The sequence below is a fragment of the Piliocolobus tephrosceles genome, chromosome 9 (assembly GCF_002776525.5).
Source record: "Piliocolobus tephrosceles isolate RC106 chromosome 9, ASM277652v3, whole genome shotgun sequence".
Taxonomy (NCBI): domain Eukaryota; kingdom Metazoa; phylum Chordata; class Mammalia; order Primates; family Cercopithecidae; genus Piliocolobus; species Piliocolobus tephrosceles.
The window spans coordinates 31,430,366-31,448,136 of NC_045442.1; the positions used below are offsets into that span (position 1 = coordinate 31,430,366).

At 51.6% G+C, this 17,771-nt stretch overlaps 2 protein-coding genes across 2 annotated transcripts in view; one reads left to right on the forward strand and one right to left on the reverse strand.

The window, feature by feature from the left end:
- PITX3 (paired like homeodomain 3) overlaps positions 1–10,143 on the forward strand; it is a 12,058-nt gene extending 1,915 nt beyond the window's left edge. Inside the window, exons 2-4 of the mRNA XM_023206232.3 lie at positions 8,250–8,379; positions 8,553–8,755; positions 9,232–10,143. Of these exons, the coding sequence (XP_023062000.1) occupies positions 8,262–8,379; positions 8,553–8,755; positions 9,232–9,819 (909 nt within the window). The 5' untranslated portion in view covers positions 8,250–8,261 and the 3' untranslated portion in view covers positions 9,820–10,143. The remainder of the gene's footprint in view (positions 1–8,249; positions 8,380–8,552; positions 8,756–9,231) is intronic.
- A 595-nt stretch (positions 10,144–10,738) lies between these two features.
- On the reverse strand, positions 10,739–14,028 carry ELOVL3 (ELOVL fatty acid elongase 3). The gene is made up of 4 exons (XM_023206204.3): positions 13,677–14,028; positions 12,564–12,695; positions 11,759–11,910; positions 10,739–11,502 (listed from the first exon to the last, which is right to left on the reverse strand). The coding sequence occupies exons 1-4, from the start codon at positions 13,775–13,777 to the stop codon at positions 11,075–11,077; spliced, it is 813 nt and encodes a 270-aa protein (XP_023061972.1). The 5' UTR covers positions 13,778–14,028; the 3' UTR covers positions 10,739–11,074.
- Positions 14,029–17,771: the final 3,743 nt, after the last annotated feature.

The following is a 17,771-nucleotide window of genomic DNA, read 5'->3' on the forward strand; positions in this document are numbered from 1 at the left end:
CCCCCAATTCTTTTTTTTTTTTTTTTTTTTTTTTTTGAGACGGAGTCTCGCTCTTTCCCTGAGCGATCTCGGCTCACTGCAAGCTCCGCCTCCCAGGTTCAGGCCATTCTCCTGCCTCAGCCTGCCAAGTAGCTGGGACTACAGGCGCCCGCCACCACGCCCGGCTAATTTTTTGTAGTTTTAGTAGAGACGGGGTTTCACCGTGTTAGCCAGGATGGTCTCGATTTGCTGACCTCGTGATCCACCCGCCTCGGCCTCCCAAAGTGCTGGGATTACGGGCGTGAGCCACTGCGCCCGGCCCACCCTGACCCCAATTCTAAACAGAGCTCAATTATGAAGAGGACAGAGCAGGGAGAATGAGTCCATGTAAGTGAGCAAGATAGCCCAGCTGGGGACGGAGTTTTCACAAGGACAAGCGCAAGGCCACTGTATTTAGCAATGAGCAATCTAAACAGTGGTTTCAACCTTTCTCACCCTTCACCTATGAGTGACATACACTAGGTATTCCCCACACTCCCATGTCCATTTCTCAGTTCTAAAGTTTGCTTATTACTGGCTAGGATTCTCAACGTTTTTTTTTTCATTTGCTCTATTTTGAGCAATATAAAGACACACCACAATTATCCCCATCACATTCTGATACACTTTTCAGGGGCTTGTGCTCCCATAAAAATCACTGAAATTATAGGTGAAATGAAGGGCTCTGTGTCAGGAAAGGAATAGGGAAAGCATTACAGATGGCTCCCTGAAGACTTTAGCTCAAGGTTGGCTTTTGTCAAAAAGGCCAAAGAGATGGTATCATAATGAAGATGACTGGAAACAAAAAACAGAACCTTTTCCCAACCTTGCATAAAGCCATGTAGCTGAATGCATGCCTGGTCACTGGCTCTTAGGAAGAATGTCATGGGCCTAGAGTAGGGTCAGAGAATGGTTGGCAGAATGGGGAGCCAGGGGTTGCTGGCGAGAGCAAATGTCAAAGTTTAGTCCTCTGGAAGGTGAGACAAGATGGAAATCTACAGCATAATAAAAAGCCTAGATATGCAGAAGAATTGCTTGCTCCCCAAATCTTGAAACTGGAGATGAGGGGGCCTTTTAGAACTGCAGTGATGCAAGCTCAGGATGAATAGAAAAATGTTCTTTGGCACACAGTGGGCAGCATACTTCCAGAGCTCATTTCCAGAGAGATGGTAGAGGCAGGAAGTAGAAATGGAATCCTTCAGGGCTTGGAAGGATCAGCACATGTGAGAGTCACAAATGGCTGCAGGGTAGACGGAGTGAGGCATGGAAAGAGCAGAACTAGGTGGTTTGAATCTCTTCAAACTGTGTAACCTTGCATCCTGCCTTCTTAGAGGTATAATGGGGATAGGCACTCCTGCCATGCTGGGCAGTTGTGCAAGTTAAATGAAATCATGTCTGTGAAAGCCCTCTGCAAATGAAGGAGCACCATAGAAATAAGCACTATTATTATGCCCAAACTGCAGAATCTTTGTTTGGAAAAGTGGGGCTGAGCCTTAGAGCAGCCTAACCACCTTCCTGATGCAGCCATAGGAGGGATCTTAATGATAGATGGGCCACGCTATCGCGGGCTTCAGATGCTGGCCACTACCCCTGTCCCTGTCCAAGAACTCTGGGGAGCTCCCCAAATGCTTAGCCTGCCTGCCAGGCCAAATATCTCTGCCTGCCTTCTGCTCAGGGATGGGAACATTGGCCCAGACTTGGGTTCAGGAAGGGAGGGCAAACGCAGCAGGCTAAAGCTGACTTGTGGTGACAGAAGCATGGGGCCAGTGGAATCTTTTCTTCTCCATTCACACTAAATGATGCCTCCTAGACTAACATGAAGGATCCATTAGGTCCTGAGCTTTGGGGTGTCTAGGGTGTCCATGGCCACTGCCAGGGCCTCATGAAAAGAATGAGGGGGAGGAAAAGGAAAAGATCATCAGTTGGGTAAGAGTTGGGGGAAGACGGAGAGGAATAACTTTCAAAACTCTGTCTCTCCTTTCCCATTGTCCTGCCCCGGGGGCCTCTTTTGCACCTTTCAGTTAATAGTTTCTCCTTTCCTATTTCTTCCCTGCCCAACCCATTCTGCTCACCATGGTCAAATAAAGGCCACAAAGATGCTGTCTTTTGTCACACCCTGGCTACAAGCCTCCAGTGACCCCCACTCTTTGGTGCATTGCTTCTCATAGTGGGGTGGGGTGGGAGGAGGGCAGAACAGGGGTGGGGGAGGCATGACACACAGTCTAAAAAGGGCCCATCTTCCTGGTGGGTGATATCACTTGAAGATTGGGAGGTTTATTTTTATATTAAAATAAGATTTATTTGTATATTAAAATATTTTATATTCCATGACTAAAGTATGGAATAGAATGAAAAATTTGCTTGCATTTTAAACATAAAGCTGGCGAACTCTAAACAATTTCATACTAGTGGCAGCTGTTTCAGGTCATGCCTCTAGTTTTCTAGTAGATATTGTTTTTGACTGGCCTTAGGGGTTTTTTTCTTTATTCAGGGCTGTTGCTCAGTGTGAATCTTAGGGGTTTTTGATGAAAAAGTTGGACATACTCTAGCCTAGACTTTGTCAAATCTGAATCACTAACCCTTGTCCCCGATTGGAGGCCCCCCTCGGTTTGACCTGTTTCTCTCTGCAGATCTCCCATGGCCTACACTGAGACTGTGACTAACCTAGGCTCACCACTGCCCTCCCAGCCTGCCAGCTTATTCCCAACACTGTTGATTATTTAGAATGCCATACACCTTCTCTGCCTCTTGAACTCCCAGTTCAGTCGCGTGCCTATATTCTCTGAGCCCCCAACACTTGGTACCACCTTCCACGGGTTTCCCTCTCTCTGATCTCCCAGTCTGGGAGTCAGACCCATGCATTCCATCTTTCCATCCTGTGCTCTGTTTGCCTCCCTACACTGCAGACTCCTACAAGTTAGGGTATGTGCCTTACTGTTCTTGGGATCCCCAGGAAGGAAGCAAGGAAGAGCAGGAAGACTGTGAAATCATTTCTCTGATCCCCGATTCGTCCCTTGATAACTTGAATGCTTCAAATCTTTGCTGCAAATGTGTCTCGATTTGCTCGCATTTGCACACTGCAGTTCAGCAGACCATACAGTCTGGGTGCTCAGCGTCCCAAATGAACATGCGGCCATGTCCACTTAAGGGCCTCACTTCTGTTTCACGTTTATAAGATGAAAACATCATTAACTCCAGCTCCTCTCATCTCCTCGCCATTTAGCCCCTGAAAGAGAAAGGTTTTCTCCTATTTGAGTTCCAGGTTATGCCTCCAGTTTCAAGCATTATTAGTGCAACCGATTGTGGGCTCTCACTATGTCCCTGGTCTACCCCTCTGGCTTCAGGACTTAAGTGGGTCCACATGACAGCTGACTTATTGCCATGGGGTTGTGTCTCTTGGAAACCATGACCTCCCCACTGTGGCCTCCCTGGCCTGAGATCTGCTCTCCACCTTCGTATGTCCTGGATATTTCATTCTTGTTGCAGTCCATGACCAGGCTTCCTCTAATTCTAGCCTGTACTGCAGAATCAGAGCATATCTGTAGGCCCTCTGTACTCCCTGGGCCTGGGATTGCCACCCTGACACCAGTGGGACTGGGCCATACATCCCTAGCAGGGTGTGGCAAAAAGGCTAGGGGTGGGGCCAGCAGCCCCCTCCCAGAGCTGGGCTCACCATCACTGTTATCTCCTGACTCTCTCTGTCCCTGCCTGGGCATTTTTTACTAGCATCAACTAATCCTGCAGCTTCCAGACCTACTGCTTGTTCTTCCCTATCCACTGAGTGAGGCGAAGTCCCTGGCCTCAGTCCCAACTCCCTAGCTTCCTGACCTCCAGCAGTTTGGGGGAGCTTAATCTTCAGCCAGCCTGTCTCCAGCTCAGACAACAGCTTGGCGCCCCCAGCCTTTGCCTGACCAGCCCACCCGGACGTGAGTCGGCTAGAGGTCTATGCCCCCACCCTTCCATCTCTCTTATTGCCTGCCTGGCTTTACTGTTCTTTCCTTCTCTCTTCAGTTTCACAGTCAGGTCCCTTCTCAGCCATGGCTCCTCTCTCTGCTGTTACTAGCCCATGCAAGAGCCTAAAGGCTTCATTCTTTCCTTTACCAGTCCCTCGTCCCCAAAGTGGCTCCCAGCTTGGGTTACTCTGCCTATTTTGCTGTTGCCTTGTTGACTGGGTCATCTATGCTTAGGACCAAGTGTTCACAGCATGTACTGCCTATCTCTCAGCAATGCAGTGTACTCACCTTCATTCACCAGGGAAACAGTTCACTGCAGGATACAGAGTCTGGGGAGATGACCCACTCGAGGAAGGGCAGACACAGGGATGAGATCTTAGTCACTACTCCACCCTCAGGGCCTAACTCAATGCCCAGCTCATAGAATGTGCTAAATAGCATTTGTTTAATGAGTGAGGGGAAAAAAACTACTCAGGTAGAGTTTTATCCCTACTCATATTTACATGTTTATGTTTTTATCTAAACTTTGTAACAATACTGAAGGCAAGTAGGGAAGGGATCATGAACTTCCTTTCGGAGATGAAGAAATATGCCCAGAGAGGTAAAGTTACTTGCCGAGGACACACACAGCTAGTAAGTTGTAGAGCCAGGACCGTGAACCTAGATCTGTTGACTCCAAACCTAATTTCTTTGGGCTATACCAGATGACTTTCCCCAGAGGGGCCTGGGCACTTTCTGCCCCTCCTCCCCACCCCATCCTCTAGCTCCAGCATGCTCATGCCTTCTCCTCACTCAGCAGCATCCAGTGCAGAACACTCCCCTGGCCCCTTGGCCTGCTCCTCCCCCACACAGAGTCCTTAGCTCCTGGGACGGAGAGCTGAGGTTCAGAGGGGCCAGGGAGGCGGTGGGGGGGGGGGGGGAGGGTAATCATGGCTAGCTCCAAAACAGCCCCAGCAGCTGTCCCTGTCACAGAAAGGAGACTGTGTGACGGTACGTGTCTGTCTGCCTGGATGTGGCAGCGCATGTGTGGGAGAGTGTGTGTTTGTGTGCCCCTAGCTCCAAGTCCAAGTGCTTATTATGTCTGAGTGGGGGCCTGTGTGTGTCTGCACGTGTCCGTCTGTCTCTGGGAACACGCAGCCTGAACTCGGCTTTCTGGCCTCGTCTTTTCCTCGCCCATATCCCTTCTTACCCTGCCTCCCTCTGCTGAAATAGAGTGAAAGCAAGATGCAGGTATGGAATGCCGGGGGCAGGGTAATTTGGAAAACTGCAAGTCTGGAGCCAAAGCTGACTGGAAGGCTAGGTGGCAAGGGTGGGACTGCTTTTCCCACAGGTAAACCCCTCTCTGGGTTTTTGCCAGCTTCATGTTGCTCCCATGGCCTCTGGAAAAGTCAGGGGGATGATTTGCATTTCAAGGGCATCTTGGGTATGAAGTAAAGGGAGACTTCAGAGCACCCCTTTTTCCAGCTCTCACTTCTAACCCTTCCTCCCTCATCTTCCCAGCCAAGGCTACCATAGTTCCTTCTCAGGGACATCTCCCTTCCATCAGAGCATTGTTGGCCAAAGTTTTCCAGCTCCAAACCCCCTGACCTGACCTGGAAGGGGAAGTAAGCTGAGCACACCTCCAGTTCTGGCCTGACTTTTCTCCTGTCCTGGGTTTCCCCCAGCCCCGTCTCTTCACATCCAGTAAAAGGTCCAAGATCTAGACCCCTCTGCCTGTAGAAAGAGCAGGGACTCTTTCTCAACCACCTGCCTTGACCTCGGTTCCACTTCCAACCTGGCTTGAGAGGTGGGGTGGGGAGTGGGGGCACAGCTGTGATCTCTGAGCTGGTTGAAGGGGGCGTTACCATGTGCAAATACAGGCCGCTGCCCATCTGCACCTCCCTGAGAAAGGCTCCTAATAAATCCAGAGCAGCCAAGTGACACACATCTCAATCTAGGCTAATCCACTACATTAATGCCACCCCGTGTAGCCTGCATTAAGCCCCTGTTAATGGGGAAGGGGTGACAGAGGCAGAGAGGCCCCTCCCACTCAGCTCTCTACCCCTTCCCTCTGTCCCTAGCCTCCTCTGTTCTCCTCCAACCAAAAGGCACCCAGAGTCTTGAACCCCAGTATTGCCCATTTCCCTTCCTCCCAGCAGAGGTGTCCTGGGAGAGCAGGCAGAAAAGGGGACTCTGTGGGGGAAACTTGGAGAGGGACCCAGGGAGGCTCCTGGGCAATGTGAGGCTAGGTTTTGGGATAGGAAGTTATGAGTAGGAAGGTGGTCTTATGAAGCTCCTACCTACGGCCTGGAGCAGGCTTGGTAGAGGCCATTCATGGGTGGAGCAATCACTGGTGGGATGCAGTGTATATTGGTGCAGGCAAGAGACCAGGCCCGGCCCAAGCACCCAGTGGTTTTCACACTTGTGTTTGATCTTGTTACCTTCTTTCAAATGAAACCTCTTCAGAAATAATAAACAAAACAGGCTGGGCGTGGTGGCTCACGCCTAATTCCAGCACTTTGGGAGGCCGAGGCAGGTGGATCACCTGAGATCAGGAGTTCGAGACCAGCCTGGCCAACATGGTGAAACCCCATCTCTACTAAAAATACAAAAATTGGCCGGGCGTGGTGGCTCAAGCCTGTAATCCCAGCACTTTGGGAGGCCGAGACGGGTGGATCACGAGGTCAGGAGATCGAGACCATCCTGGCCTACACGGTGAAACCCCGTCTCTATTAAAAAATACCAAAAAAAACTAGCCGGGCGAGATGGTGGGCGCCTGTAGTCCCAGCTACTCGGGAGGCTGAGGCAGGAGAATGGCGGGAACCCGGGAGGCGGAGCTTGCAGTGAGCCGAGATTGCGCCACTGCACTTCAGCCTGGGCGACAGAGCGAGACTCCATCTCAAAAAAAAAAAAAAAAAAATTAGCCAGGAGTGGTGGCATGTGCCTGTAGTTCCAGCTACTCAGGAGGCTAAGGCAGGAGAATAGCTTGAACCCTGGAGGTGGAGGTTGCAGTGAGCCGAGATTATGCCACTGCACTCCAGCCTGGGTGACAAAGCAAGACTCCATTTCAAAAACAAAGAAAAAAAAGAAAGAAAGAAATCATAAACGAAACAGACCAAAGCAGAGCTGCCCTAGCTGAAGCAGACCCAAGCAAGGCCAGGTTAGAACTGTAGCTGAGTCCTTGAGGGAACCTCGAGGGAAGGCCCCAAAGAGCACAGTGTGAGAAAACAAGCGTTCTGAGTTGACTGAATCAGAAAAATAAAATAATAATAAAAGAAAAATAAAAAGCAAACAAAGAAAAAGCATTAGGAGTCTCACAGACCTAGTTCAGATCTCAATCCCACTGCTTACAAACTCTGTGAGCCTCATCAAGTTCCTTCAAGTCTCAGTTTCCTCAGCAGAAAAAGGATGATCATACTTGACATATTCTTGTGAGGGGAGAGAGAATGAGGTAAAGGCTCACAGTAAGTACATATAAATGATAGCAGCCATTATTCTTAAGGGAGAAATATCAGGTCTGGTTCAAAATACAATCTGTCCCAAGGAGAATGGATAACAGACATCTGGTCTGTCTCAGGTATGATTGGCTGAGGACCATGTATGAGTATAAGGGGATACTGAGCATTCAGGTGAGAAGGATTTTAAATTTTTGCAGATATAGTATAGAGTATGTAGTGTGCTATAGTGTAGATTTCTTTGTTGTTGTTTTTTGAGACAGTGTCTTGTTCAGTCACCCAGGCTGGAGTGCAGTAGCGCCATCTCGGTTCACTGCAACCTCCACCTCCCAGGTTCAAGCGATTCTCCTGCCTCAGCCTCCCGAGTAGCTGAGATTACAAGTGCGTGCCACCCCGCCCAGCAAATTTGTATTTTTAGTAGGCACGGGGTTTCGCCATGCTGGCCAGGCTGGTCTCGAACTCCTGACCTCAGGTGATCCACCCACCTCGGCCTCCCAAAGTGCTGGGATTATAAGTGTGAGCCACCGCGCCCGGCCTGTAGTCTACATTTTTATTAATTCAATAAATATTGAACCCCAACTGTATACCTGGCACAGTTCTAGTTCCCAGCAGTAAACAAAACAAAGTCTAGTTTATATATCTATGCAGAGAACCTGTCAGCATGCACCTCTGTGCCCTTAGGCTGCTATTTCCCCATTCTATCCTAAGGAGCCCCACGCAGCCCCAGCTTTATGGCTGGGGCTGAGAAAGGCGGCAGGGAATTTACGGAGAAACGCTGCTGGGATCCAGCTAAGCCAGAGATTTTACCCCCGTTACCCTGGTCTCTGTCTTCTCTCGCCTCCAGAGACCTCCCTCCATGGAGTTCGGCCTGCTCAGCGAGGCAGAGGCCCGGAGCCCTGCCCTGTCGCTGTCAGACGCGGGCACTCCGCACCCCCAGCTCCCAGAGCACGGCTGCAAGGGCCAGGAGCACAGCGGTAAGCGCGCCCCCTTCCGGGAGTGCAGGAGATAACAGCTTCATCCCCAGTGCAGGTGGGACCCCGGCTGGGCAGCTCAGGTGGGAGCCAGCGGGTGGCTTAGGAGGTCCCGGAGCCGGAGAATCCGCGCAGGCTTGGGCGCCCTGTGACCTGCCCCCACCCTGGCCCCCCAGACTCAGAGAAGGCCTCGGCTTCGCTGCCTGGCGGCTCCCCGGAGGACGGTTCACTGAAGAAGAAGCAGCGGCGGCAGCGCACGCATTTCACCAGCCAGCAGCTGCAGGAGCTGGAGGCGACCTTCCAGAGGAACCGCTACCCCGACATGAGCACGCGCGAGGAGATCGCCGTGTGGACCAACCTCACCGAGGCCCGCGTGCGGGTATGCTCTCCAGACCCGCAACTCGCACCTGCGCGGGCCCTCCGCACTCAGCCTGCGACCCGGCGGCCAGGGGTTCCACCCCACCCTCCCCTCCCCCGGACCCCGGACCCTGGCTCCCGGCCGCAGCCCCACGCGGCCTCTTGCCCGCCAACCTCCAGCCTCTGCTCCCACTGCTCCCTACTACCTGGACCGCGCGCTTCTTTGGCCCTGACACCGTCTCTCCTTCCCCTCTCCACCCCTCCTCGACCTCATCCTACTGTCCCTACAGACTCTGGCGCCGATGACTCGGTCCTGCCGCCCGCGCCTTGTTTTCCGACCCCGGACTCCGTGCACTCCTTCCCTCCCACCCCGTCTCCAGCCACCTCATCTCGTTTATTGACCGCAGGGCCCTGGCTGGTAGCCCCGTCGGGGTGGCCCGCCCTCCAGCCGCTGGGACCTGGCCCCGAGCCCTGACCGCCTTTCTCCCGTGCCCGCAGGTGTGGTTCAAGAACCGGCGCGCCAAATGGCGGAAGCGCGAGCGCAGCCAGCAGGCCGAGCTGTGCAAGGGCAGCTTCGCGGCGCCGCTCGGGGGGCTTGTGCCGCCCTACGAGGAGGTATATCCCGGCTACTCGTACGGCAACTGGCCGCCCAAGGCGCTTGCCCCGCCGCTCGCCGCCAAGACCTTCCCATTCGCCTTCAACTCGGTCAACGTGGGGCCTCTGGCTTCGCAGCCCGTCTTCTCGCCACCCAGCTCCATCGCCGCCTCCATGGTGCCCTCCGCCGCGGCTGCCCCGGGCACCGTGCCAGGGCCTGGGGCCCTGCAGGGCCTGGGCGGGGGCCCCCCCGGGCTGGCTCCGGCAGCCGTGTCCTCCGGGGCCGTGTCCTGCCCTTACGCCTCGGCCGCCGCCGCCGCCGCGGCTGCCGCCTCCTCCCCCTACGTCTATCGGGACCCGTGTAACTCGAGCCTGGCTAGCCTGCGGCTCAAAGCCAAACAGCACGCTTCCTTCAGCTACCCTGCCGTGCACGGGCCGCCCCCAGCAGCCAACCTCAGTCCGTGCCAGTACGCCGTGGAAAGGCCCGTATGAGCGGCCCCGCCTGTAGATCATCCCCCAGGGCGGGGGCGACGATTCACAGCCCCCTAGGACTGGGGTCGTTTTGACTGGCTTGCTCCCGCCCCAGGGTCTAAAAGGGGTGTTTGGTCAGCTGGGGGCGCCGGCTCAGGAGAGGGCCTTCCCCTCCCAGCCCTGAGGGGTGGACTGGGCCCTACACACAGACCGCGCCCCTGGGACTAAAGCCAGGAACAGGGACCAGCTTCCCGGGGGCCAACTCACCCTTGGCCCATCCCTCCTTCTCCAGGCTTCCCCTCCCTCGTTTTCAAAGATAAATGAAATAAACGTGCGCGGACTGTCGAAGGCGTGATGATTCAGAGTCGCGGTTGAGTCCTCTTCCCTTCATCCTCCCCCACTGTCTACAGGCGAGCTGGATGTACAGGAACGAAGTGAGGGTCCAGGCTTCTAGGGATTCAGTCCCACTCACCACCTGCCCCCACTCCAGGTCGGGGCAGCCCGCGATTCTTGCAGCAAAGAGGTGCGTGAGTGCGCGGGACGTGGGAAACCAGCTACCTGGCTGGCATCGGCCACAGCCGGTGCTGCAGCGCCACCTCGTGGTCTCAAGGAGGCTAGCTGGTAGATCTGGTCTCCAATGCTTGTAGGTGTCAGCTCTGCTATTCAGGGAGCCTATGACTTTAGATAAAGTTACTCCGCCTTTCTGAGCCTGTTTCTCACTGTTCCTATGAGGGGCTTGGTCCTCTAACAGCAATAAAATTCTGGTCTGTAACAACATTTATTAAGTGCCTACCAGGCCTAGGATTCTTTCAGTGTCTGTGTGTGTGCCTCTCACCCTTCCACACACCCTCAGGCGTCCCACCTGCCGATCATCCCCTTAGTAGCAGCCTCTTGCCATCACAGCAGCGCTCTTTCCCCCCAAATCCCCAAACTCTCAAAATTTTGTTGAAATCTTTAATTTAAAAAAATAGAGCAAGAAGAAGAAAGATTTCTGGATAGAAATTAAACCACTCAGCTCTTGGGACCCTCCTCCGTCCCACCCCCATCCCAGGGCCTTCTTGGCCTTCACATTAAAAATAGAAACATCAAAGTAACAGACCACACCCCCATCCCAGGGTCACCCTTCTTGTCTCAAAAATTCCAGCCACCTTGGGGCACACATCCTCTGGGGAAACCATGCAGGTAAGGCAACCTAATCATTCTCCCAAAACTAAGCCCAGCCTCTTGGTGCCCTGGAGAAGAGAGAGCCTGGAGCTTCACTGTTCTCTCCAACCCTTCACTGGCTCTTGGTCTTGGCTTTGACCTTGGGCTTGATGTAGGTCTGGCGGAAGAAGTGGGCAAAGAGGATGAAATAGGTCATATACAAGATGAAGGACCAGAATAAGTGTTCCATCGTGGTGTGGCATCCCTGTTCCTGCCTCCAGATGTACGCGAGGATGCTGATGATGGCTCCTACAAACATCTGCAGGATCTGCAGGCTGGTGATGAGCATGGGCAGCATCTTGGGGGGCTTCACGTTGGCAGCCTTCAGAGTGTAGTAGGTGTACATGAAGGCATGCACACCGAAGTTCATGGTGACAAACCAGCCTCCTGCAGGCACTTTGTTCTTGTATCCAAAGCTTGTGTACACCAGCACTGTGCTGTGGTGGTACCAGTGAATAAAGATGAGTGGCCGCTTACGCAGGATGATGAAGGCTGTGTCTCCTGGGAGATGGAGAATCATAGTTGGCACACCACCCAGTGCTGGGACCACCCTCTGCACTGGGTGTAGGGACACGAGAGAAATTCTCAGGGGAGGGAAGGGGGTCTTTGTGGCAGAGAATCTGTAGAGGGGCTTGGGTGAGAGGTATTATTGGGACCCAGGGATAGGAAAGGGACTCTCAAGGGTATGGGTGAAGGGAGGGCCCTGTGGAGGGATGCAGTTCACAAGGCACCAGAGAGACAAAGCCTTGCCACTCACCGAGTTCTACGACCTTGCTGAGAAGAAAGACCCAGGACCAGAATTTGACTGTAGAATTACCAGTGAAGTTGACAAAGCACACGGTTTGCTTTAGGCCCCCGGTAAGTATCACAGTCCCCATAATGCCCCACATCCTCACTGCCCCCAGGATACTGAAATGGGACAAAGGAAGATGGTGTAAGTGTCATCCCCAGGCACCAATCCACCCTTCCCTCGGCTTGACCAGGTTACTGTGTTCCAAGCTCTACCACCTCCCCACCTGTCCACGGGGCAGGGTCAAAGCTCCTGAGAGCCTGAGGCCAATCTGGTAGATCCAACCAGTAGTCTAGAGGAGATGAGGGCTGGAGAAAGATCAGGGAATGCAGGGGGATGGGATTGAAAGTTGAGTTAAGGAATGGGGTTCTTGGGAGGGGTTAGGAGCCTAGGAGGAGATATGTGGAGGGATAGGGGAAGACTGAAGGAGTTTGGGGGAGAAAATATGGGGAAGTTATTGGAGGGTCCTGAGAGAGGGTGTTAGGAGCTGAGAGCATTAGAGGCTGGAGAAATGTTTTACGAGTACAGACTATGAAGGCAAGAGGGAAAAAGCAGAGACTACCAGGTAGGGGTCTAAAAAAGAAGGAAAACAGGATAATATAATAGAAGAGGGTGAAGGCTGGGAGGGGAACTAAAGCTGAGAATGAGATGGGGAGAGTATTACAGGGCAACTTGGGGACAGGATGGAGGTTGATGCAATCAGGAAAGCTTTAAGGCATAGAATGGAAGTCTAACGTCTAGAGAAGAGGCAAGGAGTGGGATGGGGTCTTACCTGAAGATTGCAAGGCAGAAGGACCACAGGATGAGGGGCCCCTGCAGGTTGAAGCCCTTGCGTTCCTTCATGTAGTTCTGCCCCACAGCGATGAGAAGCAGGTAGATCAGGGCTATGGGGAATGATGTTGCCCTGGCAAGCAGAAGGCAGAGGGGATGGGCTCATGGGTGGGTGCTGATTAGAGAAATGCCCACTCATCTCTCCAGGTGAGTGCTCTGGGTTGGAGTCCCAGTTCTGCCACTTACTAGCTGTGTGACATTGGAAAAAACAACTTAACTCTCTGAGCCTTGGCTTCCTAATTTGTAAAGGGGGAATACTACATCTCTCCTGGGAGTATTAATGTATACAAAGTACCTAGCACGGGGCAGGGGCTATGTCCAAGGTTTCTGTGATTATTGCTCTCTCAGTGGGGTTAGAGGTGGGTGACAGCTGTCTGGCCCACGCCTAGAAGCAGTCCAGGGCTGTGGTGTAAAAAGAGTGTGGCAATAGCTTCTCCCTGGTTGGGGCGCCTAGAAGCAGCCCAGGGCTGTGGTGTAAGAAGAATGTGGCAATAGCTTCTCCCTGGTTGGGGCATGGCAAATTGGTTGGAGCATAAAGTCAGACCCCAAAACCTCTGGGGAGCTTTAAGGCAAAGCCAGAGAGCTCTTCCAGGGGAAAGCTTGGAAGACCTCTCTGACTTTGCCTCCTTTTCCGCAGCAGGAACGGTGGAGCACCTGGGGAACGATGGGATAATTGTAAAGGGTAGGCTGTCCCCGGGCTCTGCACTGTGCACACACGCTTACGCACACAGCCATAGGGGACGTGGAAGTCATCTAGTAAGGCTTCAGATCAACCTGACGCCTCCAAGACCAGTTCTCACTACAAGCGCTGTCTTTGGCTTCTGTATGTTTCCACGTTCTCCCTCATCCTCTTATTTCTGCTTGCTTGCTTTCAGCTCTAATGTCTTTGAGGTGCCACATACTACCTGCACCTCGGACAAAGGTAGCGTGAAACCAGTACGAGGGAGTCCCGTAACTTTGCTCTGTAAGAAAATCATTGCGGGCATTCAATGCCACCCCCTCGCGCCCTGGCCCCGGGGCCCTGGCATGGCCTTTCCCTCTTCCCAAGTCTCACCAATACTCCTCGAAAAAGGGCCTCATGTCCTTGAACAGCTCGAAGTTACAGGGCTGGAACAGCTGATTTACTTGATGTGAGACATTCATGGCTGTGACCATCTAGTTTTGCAGACGTCGAGGTCCAAAGCTTGGAGGCGCTGGGCGAAAGGCTGGGGCTCTGAGGATGTAGTGAACCTCGGGGCGAGACGGAACAGAGCCAGGACAGAAGGAACCCCTGGGCAAAGCGAGGAGGGCGTCGGACCTAGGCACGTGCGCGGCGGCGCTGCCAGCTCTCCCGGGCGCAGCCACTGCGATATATAACCCGGACTTGCAATGCTGCCAGCCTGGACTGCGCGCGGCCCCCTCCCTGCGCCGCTCCGCTATCCAATCTCGACCAAGATACGCCTCTGCTCCGCCCCTGGGACGCAGTCCGCATTCTGATTGGTCATCCTCACGGGCCCGCCTGCCAGGCGTTTCGCACGCCCCGCCCAAGTCCCATCGTAGGCCATCGCCCGCTCACTTCCCCAGCCTTATCCTGTGCGGCCTTGTGTGTGTACCTGGACAGGCCAGTCTTCCGTTGGCACTGTCAACCGTGGCCTTTGCCTCCGTTTGCTTTAATCTTAACCTGCTTAGCAGTGAGGAGAGAGGGAAGGTGTGCTTAGGCTTTGATGCTCTCACCCAGAAATGGAGGCGTCAGTTTCCAGGCTCCCTGAGATCCTGGGAAACCCAGGCCTGTGATGAGGAAATACTAACCTGGGCAACGCAGAGCTTCTCCTGTAGTCCCTTCCACTTCCTAGCTCAGAGTCTGCAATTGTGAGTGGGTGGAAGGAGATGAATTTTAATAAATTTTATTGTTGAGGTTGTTGATGTTGATGTTTGGGTTGTGGAGGCTGTTGTGGTTTCTTTATAGTTTCCTGAATTCCTGAACTGCTCCAGACTGACAGTAATAACCATGGAGAGAGGAAATGGGGTCACCCTCTGGGCTTCTGGAATTATTGTCTTCAGGTTTCCTGGAGGCCTCTTAGGGTTTAGGGAGGGGGAGAGCCACTGTATCTCCCCAAGGCCTGCTGCTTTCTCTCCCTAACCAAATCTACTTCTTTTTCGCCTGTGTAACCAGCCGCAAAGAAATAAATGTTCTAAAACTTTTAAAGTTTTACTTGACTGTCCCTTATTTCTTTCCTAGGTTTTGTGAAAGCGAAGGAGAAATACAAGGCTTGAGGGCAGTTTCAGATAAGGTGGAGATTTGCAAAAAGTTCTAAGAAACATAGATACAAAGTAATTGAAATCAAGATGTGGGTATAAATGGCTACGTGCAGTAAAGCTCTAGGCCAGAGGATCCAGGTAGGAACCCCAGCTCTACTTCCTGAACCTCAGCCACTGTCTATGGGAGGATGTAGTGAAAGTCCTATCAGTGCCATCTAAGTGACTCAAAAGTGCATCCCTTTGTCTCTGTACCTCATCACCTCTCACTGTACTTGAAAAACCACCACTTTGTTTGCTCATCCAAAAAACAGTTCTGCTTTCCTGCTTAAAAACCTTCAGTGGTTTGGCCAGGCGCAGTGGCTTACACCTGTAATCCCAGCACTTTGGGAGACTGAGGCGGGCAGATCACGAGGTCAGGAGATCGAGACCATCCTGGTTAACATGGTGAAACTCCGTCTCTACTAAAAAATACAAAAAATTAGCTGGGCGTGGTGGCGGGCGCCTGTAATCCCAGCTACTCGGGAGGCTGAGGTAGGAGAATGGCGTGAACCCGGGAGGCGGAGTTTGCAGTGAGTTGAGATAGCACCCCCTTACTCGAGACTCTGTCTCAAAAAAAAGAAAAAAAAAAAAAACAGAAAACCTTCCGTTGTTCCTGATGGCTCCATATATAGCCTGACATCTAATCAGAAGGTGATCAACACATGTCTGATGGATGAATGAGTAAATTAAAAAATGAATATTACAAGAATAATGCCATCTAGGTGTTACAAGACCCAAGTTCAAGTCCCAGCACCCCCATTAATGAGCCATGTGATTTTAGGCAAGTTACCTAACCTCTGTGAGACTCACATTCTACTTCAGAAAAAAATGCATATAGTCATACTTGCCTGCTTATCTCACAAGGCTGTGATTAGTATGCAAGCCAGATAATGTAGGTGAAATGATACTATGGACTAGACACATGGCAATGGCAAGGTGAATCATTATGGGAGGTTTACAAATGCATATGGAGAATATATACTCAGTCCTGGATTTCTCTATAAAGATATTTTACATTGTCTTTCCCTGTGAGGTTTAATGGTGAGGCTTGGAGGAGGTGTATGTGGAAAAGGGAAAGAAGAACAATCGGGCTGGGCACAGTGGCTCATGCCTGTAATCCCAGCACTTTGGGAGGCTGAGCCGGCAGATCACCTGAAGTCAGGAGTTCAAGACCAGCCTGGCCCACATGGTGAAACCCCATCTCTACTAAAAATACAAAAATTAGCCAGGTGTAGTGGCGGATGCCTGTAATTGCAGCTACTTGGGAGGCTGAGGCAAGGAGAATTGCTTGAATCTGGCAGGCGTGGGTTGCACTGAATGGAGATTGCATCACTGCACTCCAGCCTGGGCAACAGAGCGAGACTCCGTCTCAAAAAAAAAAAAAAAAGAAAAGAAAAGAAAAAAGAAGAAGAAAAATCTTCAGAAATTATATTCTAGAGGAAATATTCCTTGACCCTTGGACTTGGTCTGGTACCTTATTTTATACAAACTGTTCTCAGAGCATGGTATTTCTTTTCTTCAATAAGAGTTTATAATCAGTTAGTTTTGTGATTTCTTGATCAATGCCTGTTTTTCCTACTAGTCCTTGAGCTCCATGAATGCAGGGACTATGTCTATTTTTTTTTTAAGTTTTTATTTTGAGACAGGGTCTTGCTCTGTCGCCCAGGCTGGAATGCAGTGGCCTGATCTTGGCTTACCACAACCTCTGCCTCCTGGGTTCAAGCGATTCTCGTACCTCAGTCTCCTGAGTAGCTGGGACTACAGGTGTGTGCCACTACACCTTGCTAATTTTTGTGTTTTCAGTAGAGACAGGGTTTCGCCATGTTGGCCAGGCTAGTCTTGAACCCCTGACCTCAAGTGATCTGCCCACCTCGGCCTCCCAAAGTGCTGAGATTACAGGCGTGAACCACTGCATCCAGCTGAAATATGTCTGTTTTTTTTCATCATTCTCCTAACCCTGAGCATAACCCAGGTAATATTTGTTGCGCAAGTGATTGCATGGAGGAAATCCTTGGCATATCAACCTGAGTGACATTCTTTGCTCTCCAGGATAAATACTTCAAGCCTATTTTTTGTGCTGTCACTGGTTTTTGTTTGTTTGTTTTTGTTTTTGTTTTTTCCCCCCCCAGTAGCCCTCCTGAAAGCCTCAGCCTAGAGGAAGATGTGGTAAGCATGGGGTGGTGTGAGCAGATGAATAACTGAGCAGGCTTTGGAAGTTTATAGAACACCAATCACTTGTATTACCTGGTACCAAGTAGCTGCCTGCTGTATCTATGAGTTCTCAGCCCAACTTCTCTCCCTATTTCCAACTGCCTGTTGGGCAGCTCTACCAGGATGTTCTGCTAGCATCCTTAGAAATACACACCCCAAATAGAATTTGTTATCTACCTCCAAAATAGACTGTTTTTACCACCCACCATTTATATAATTTCTCAGGCTAGAAATTGTGAGGTCATGTTACATTCTTCTATAGGACACAAGGTGCTGTAATTTCTTCTGGAGGTGGCATGGTCATCAGAATGCCTCTATTCAGATTTTATCTCTGCCACTTACTACCTAGGTAACCTTGGTGAAGACATCATCAAACATCTCATGGCCTCATGGCCTCAGCTTTCTCATCTGTAGAATGGAGATAACTACCTCAGAAGGATGTTTATGAGGATCAAATGAAATAATATATGTTAAAGAGCATTGGCGGGACATAGTGGCTCATGCCTGTAATCCTAGCACTTTGGGAGGCCAAGGCAGGAGGATCACTTGAGGCCAGGAGTTCAAGACCAGTCTGGGCAACAGAGTGAGACTCTGTCTCAATTAAAATAAATAAATAAATAAAGAGCATTATAAAATGTAAAGTGTTGAGTAAGCATCAGTA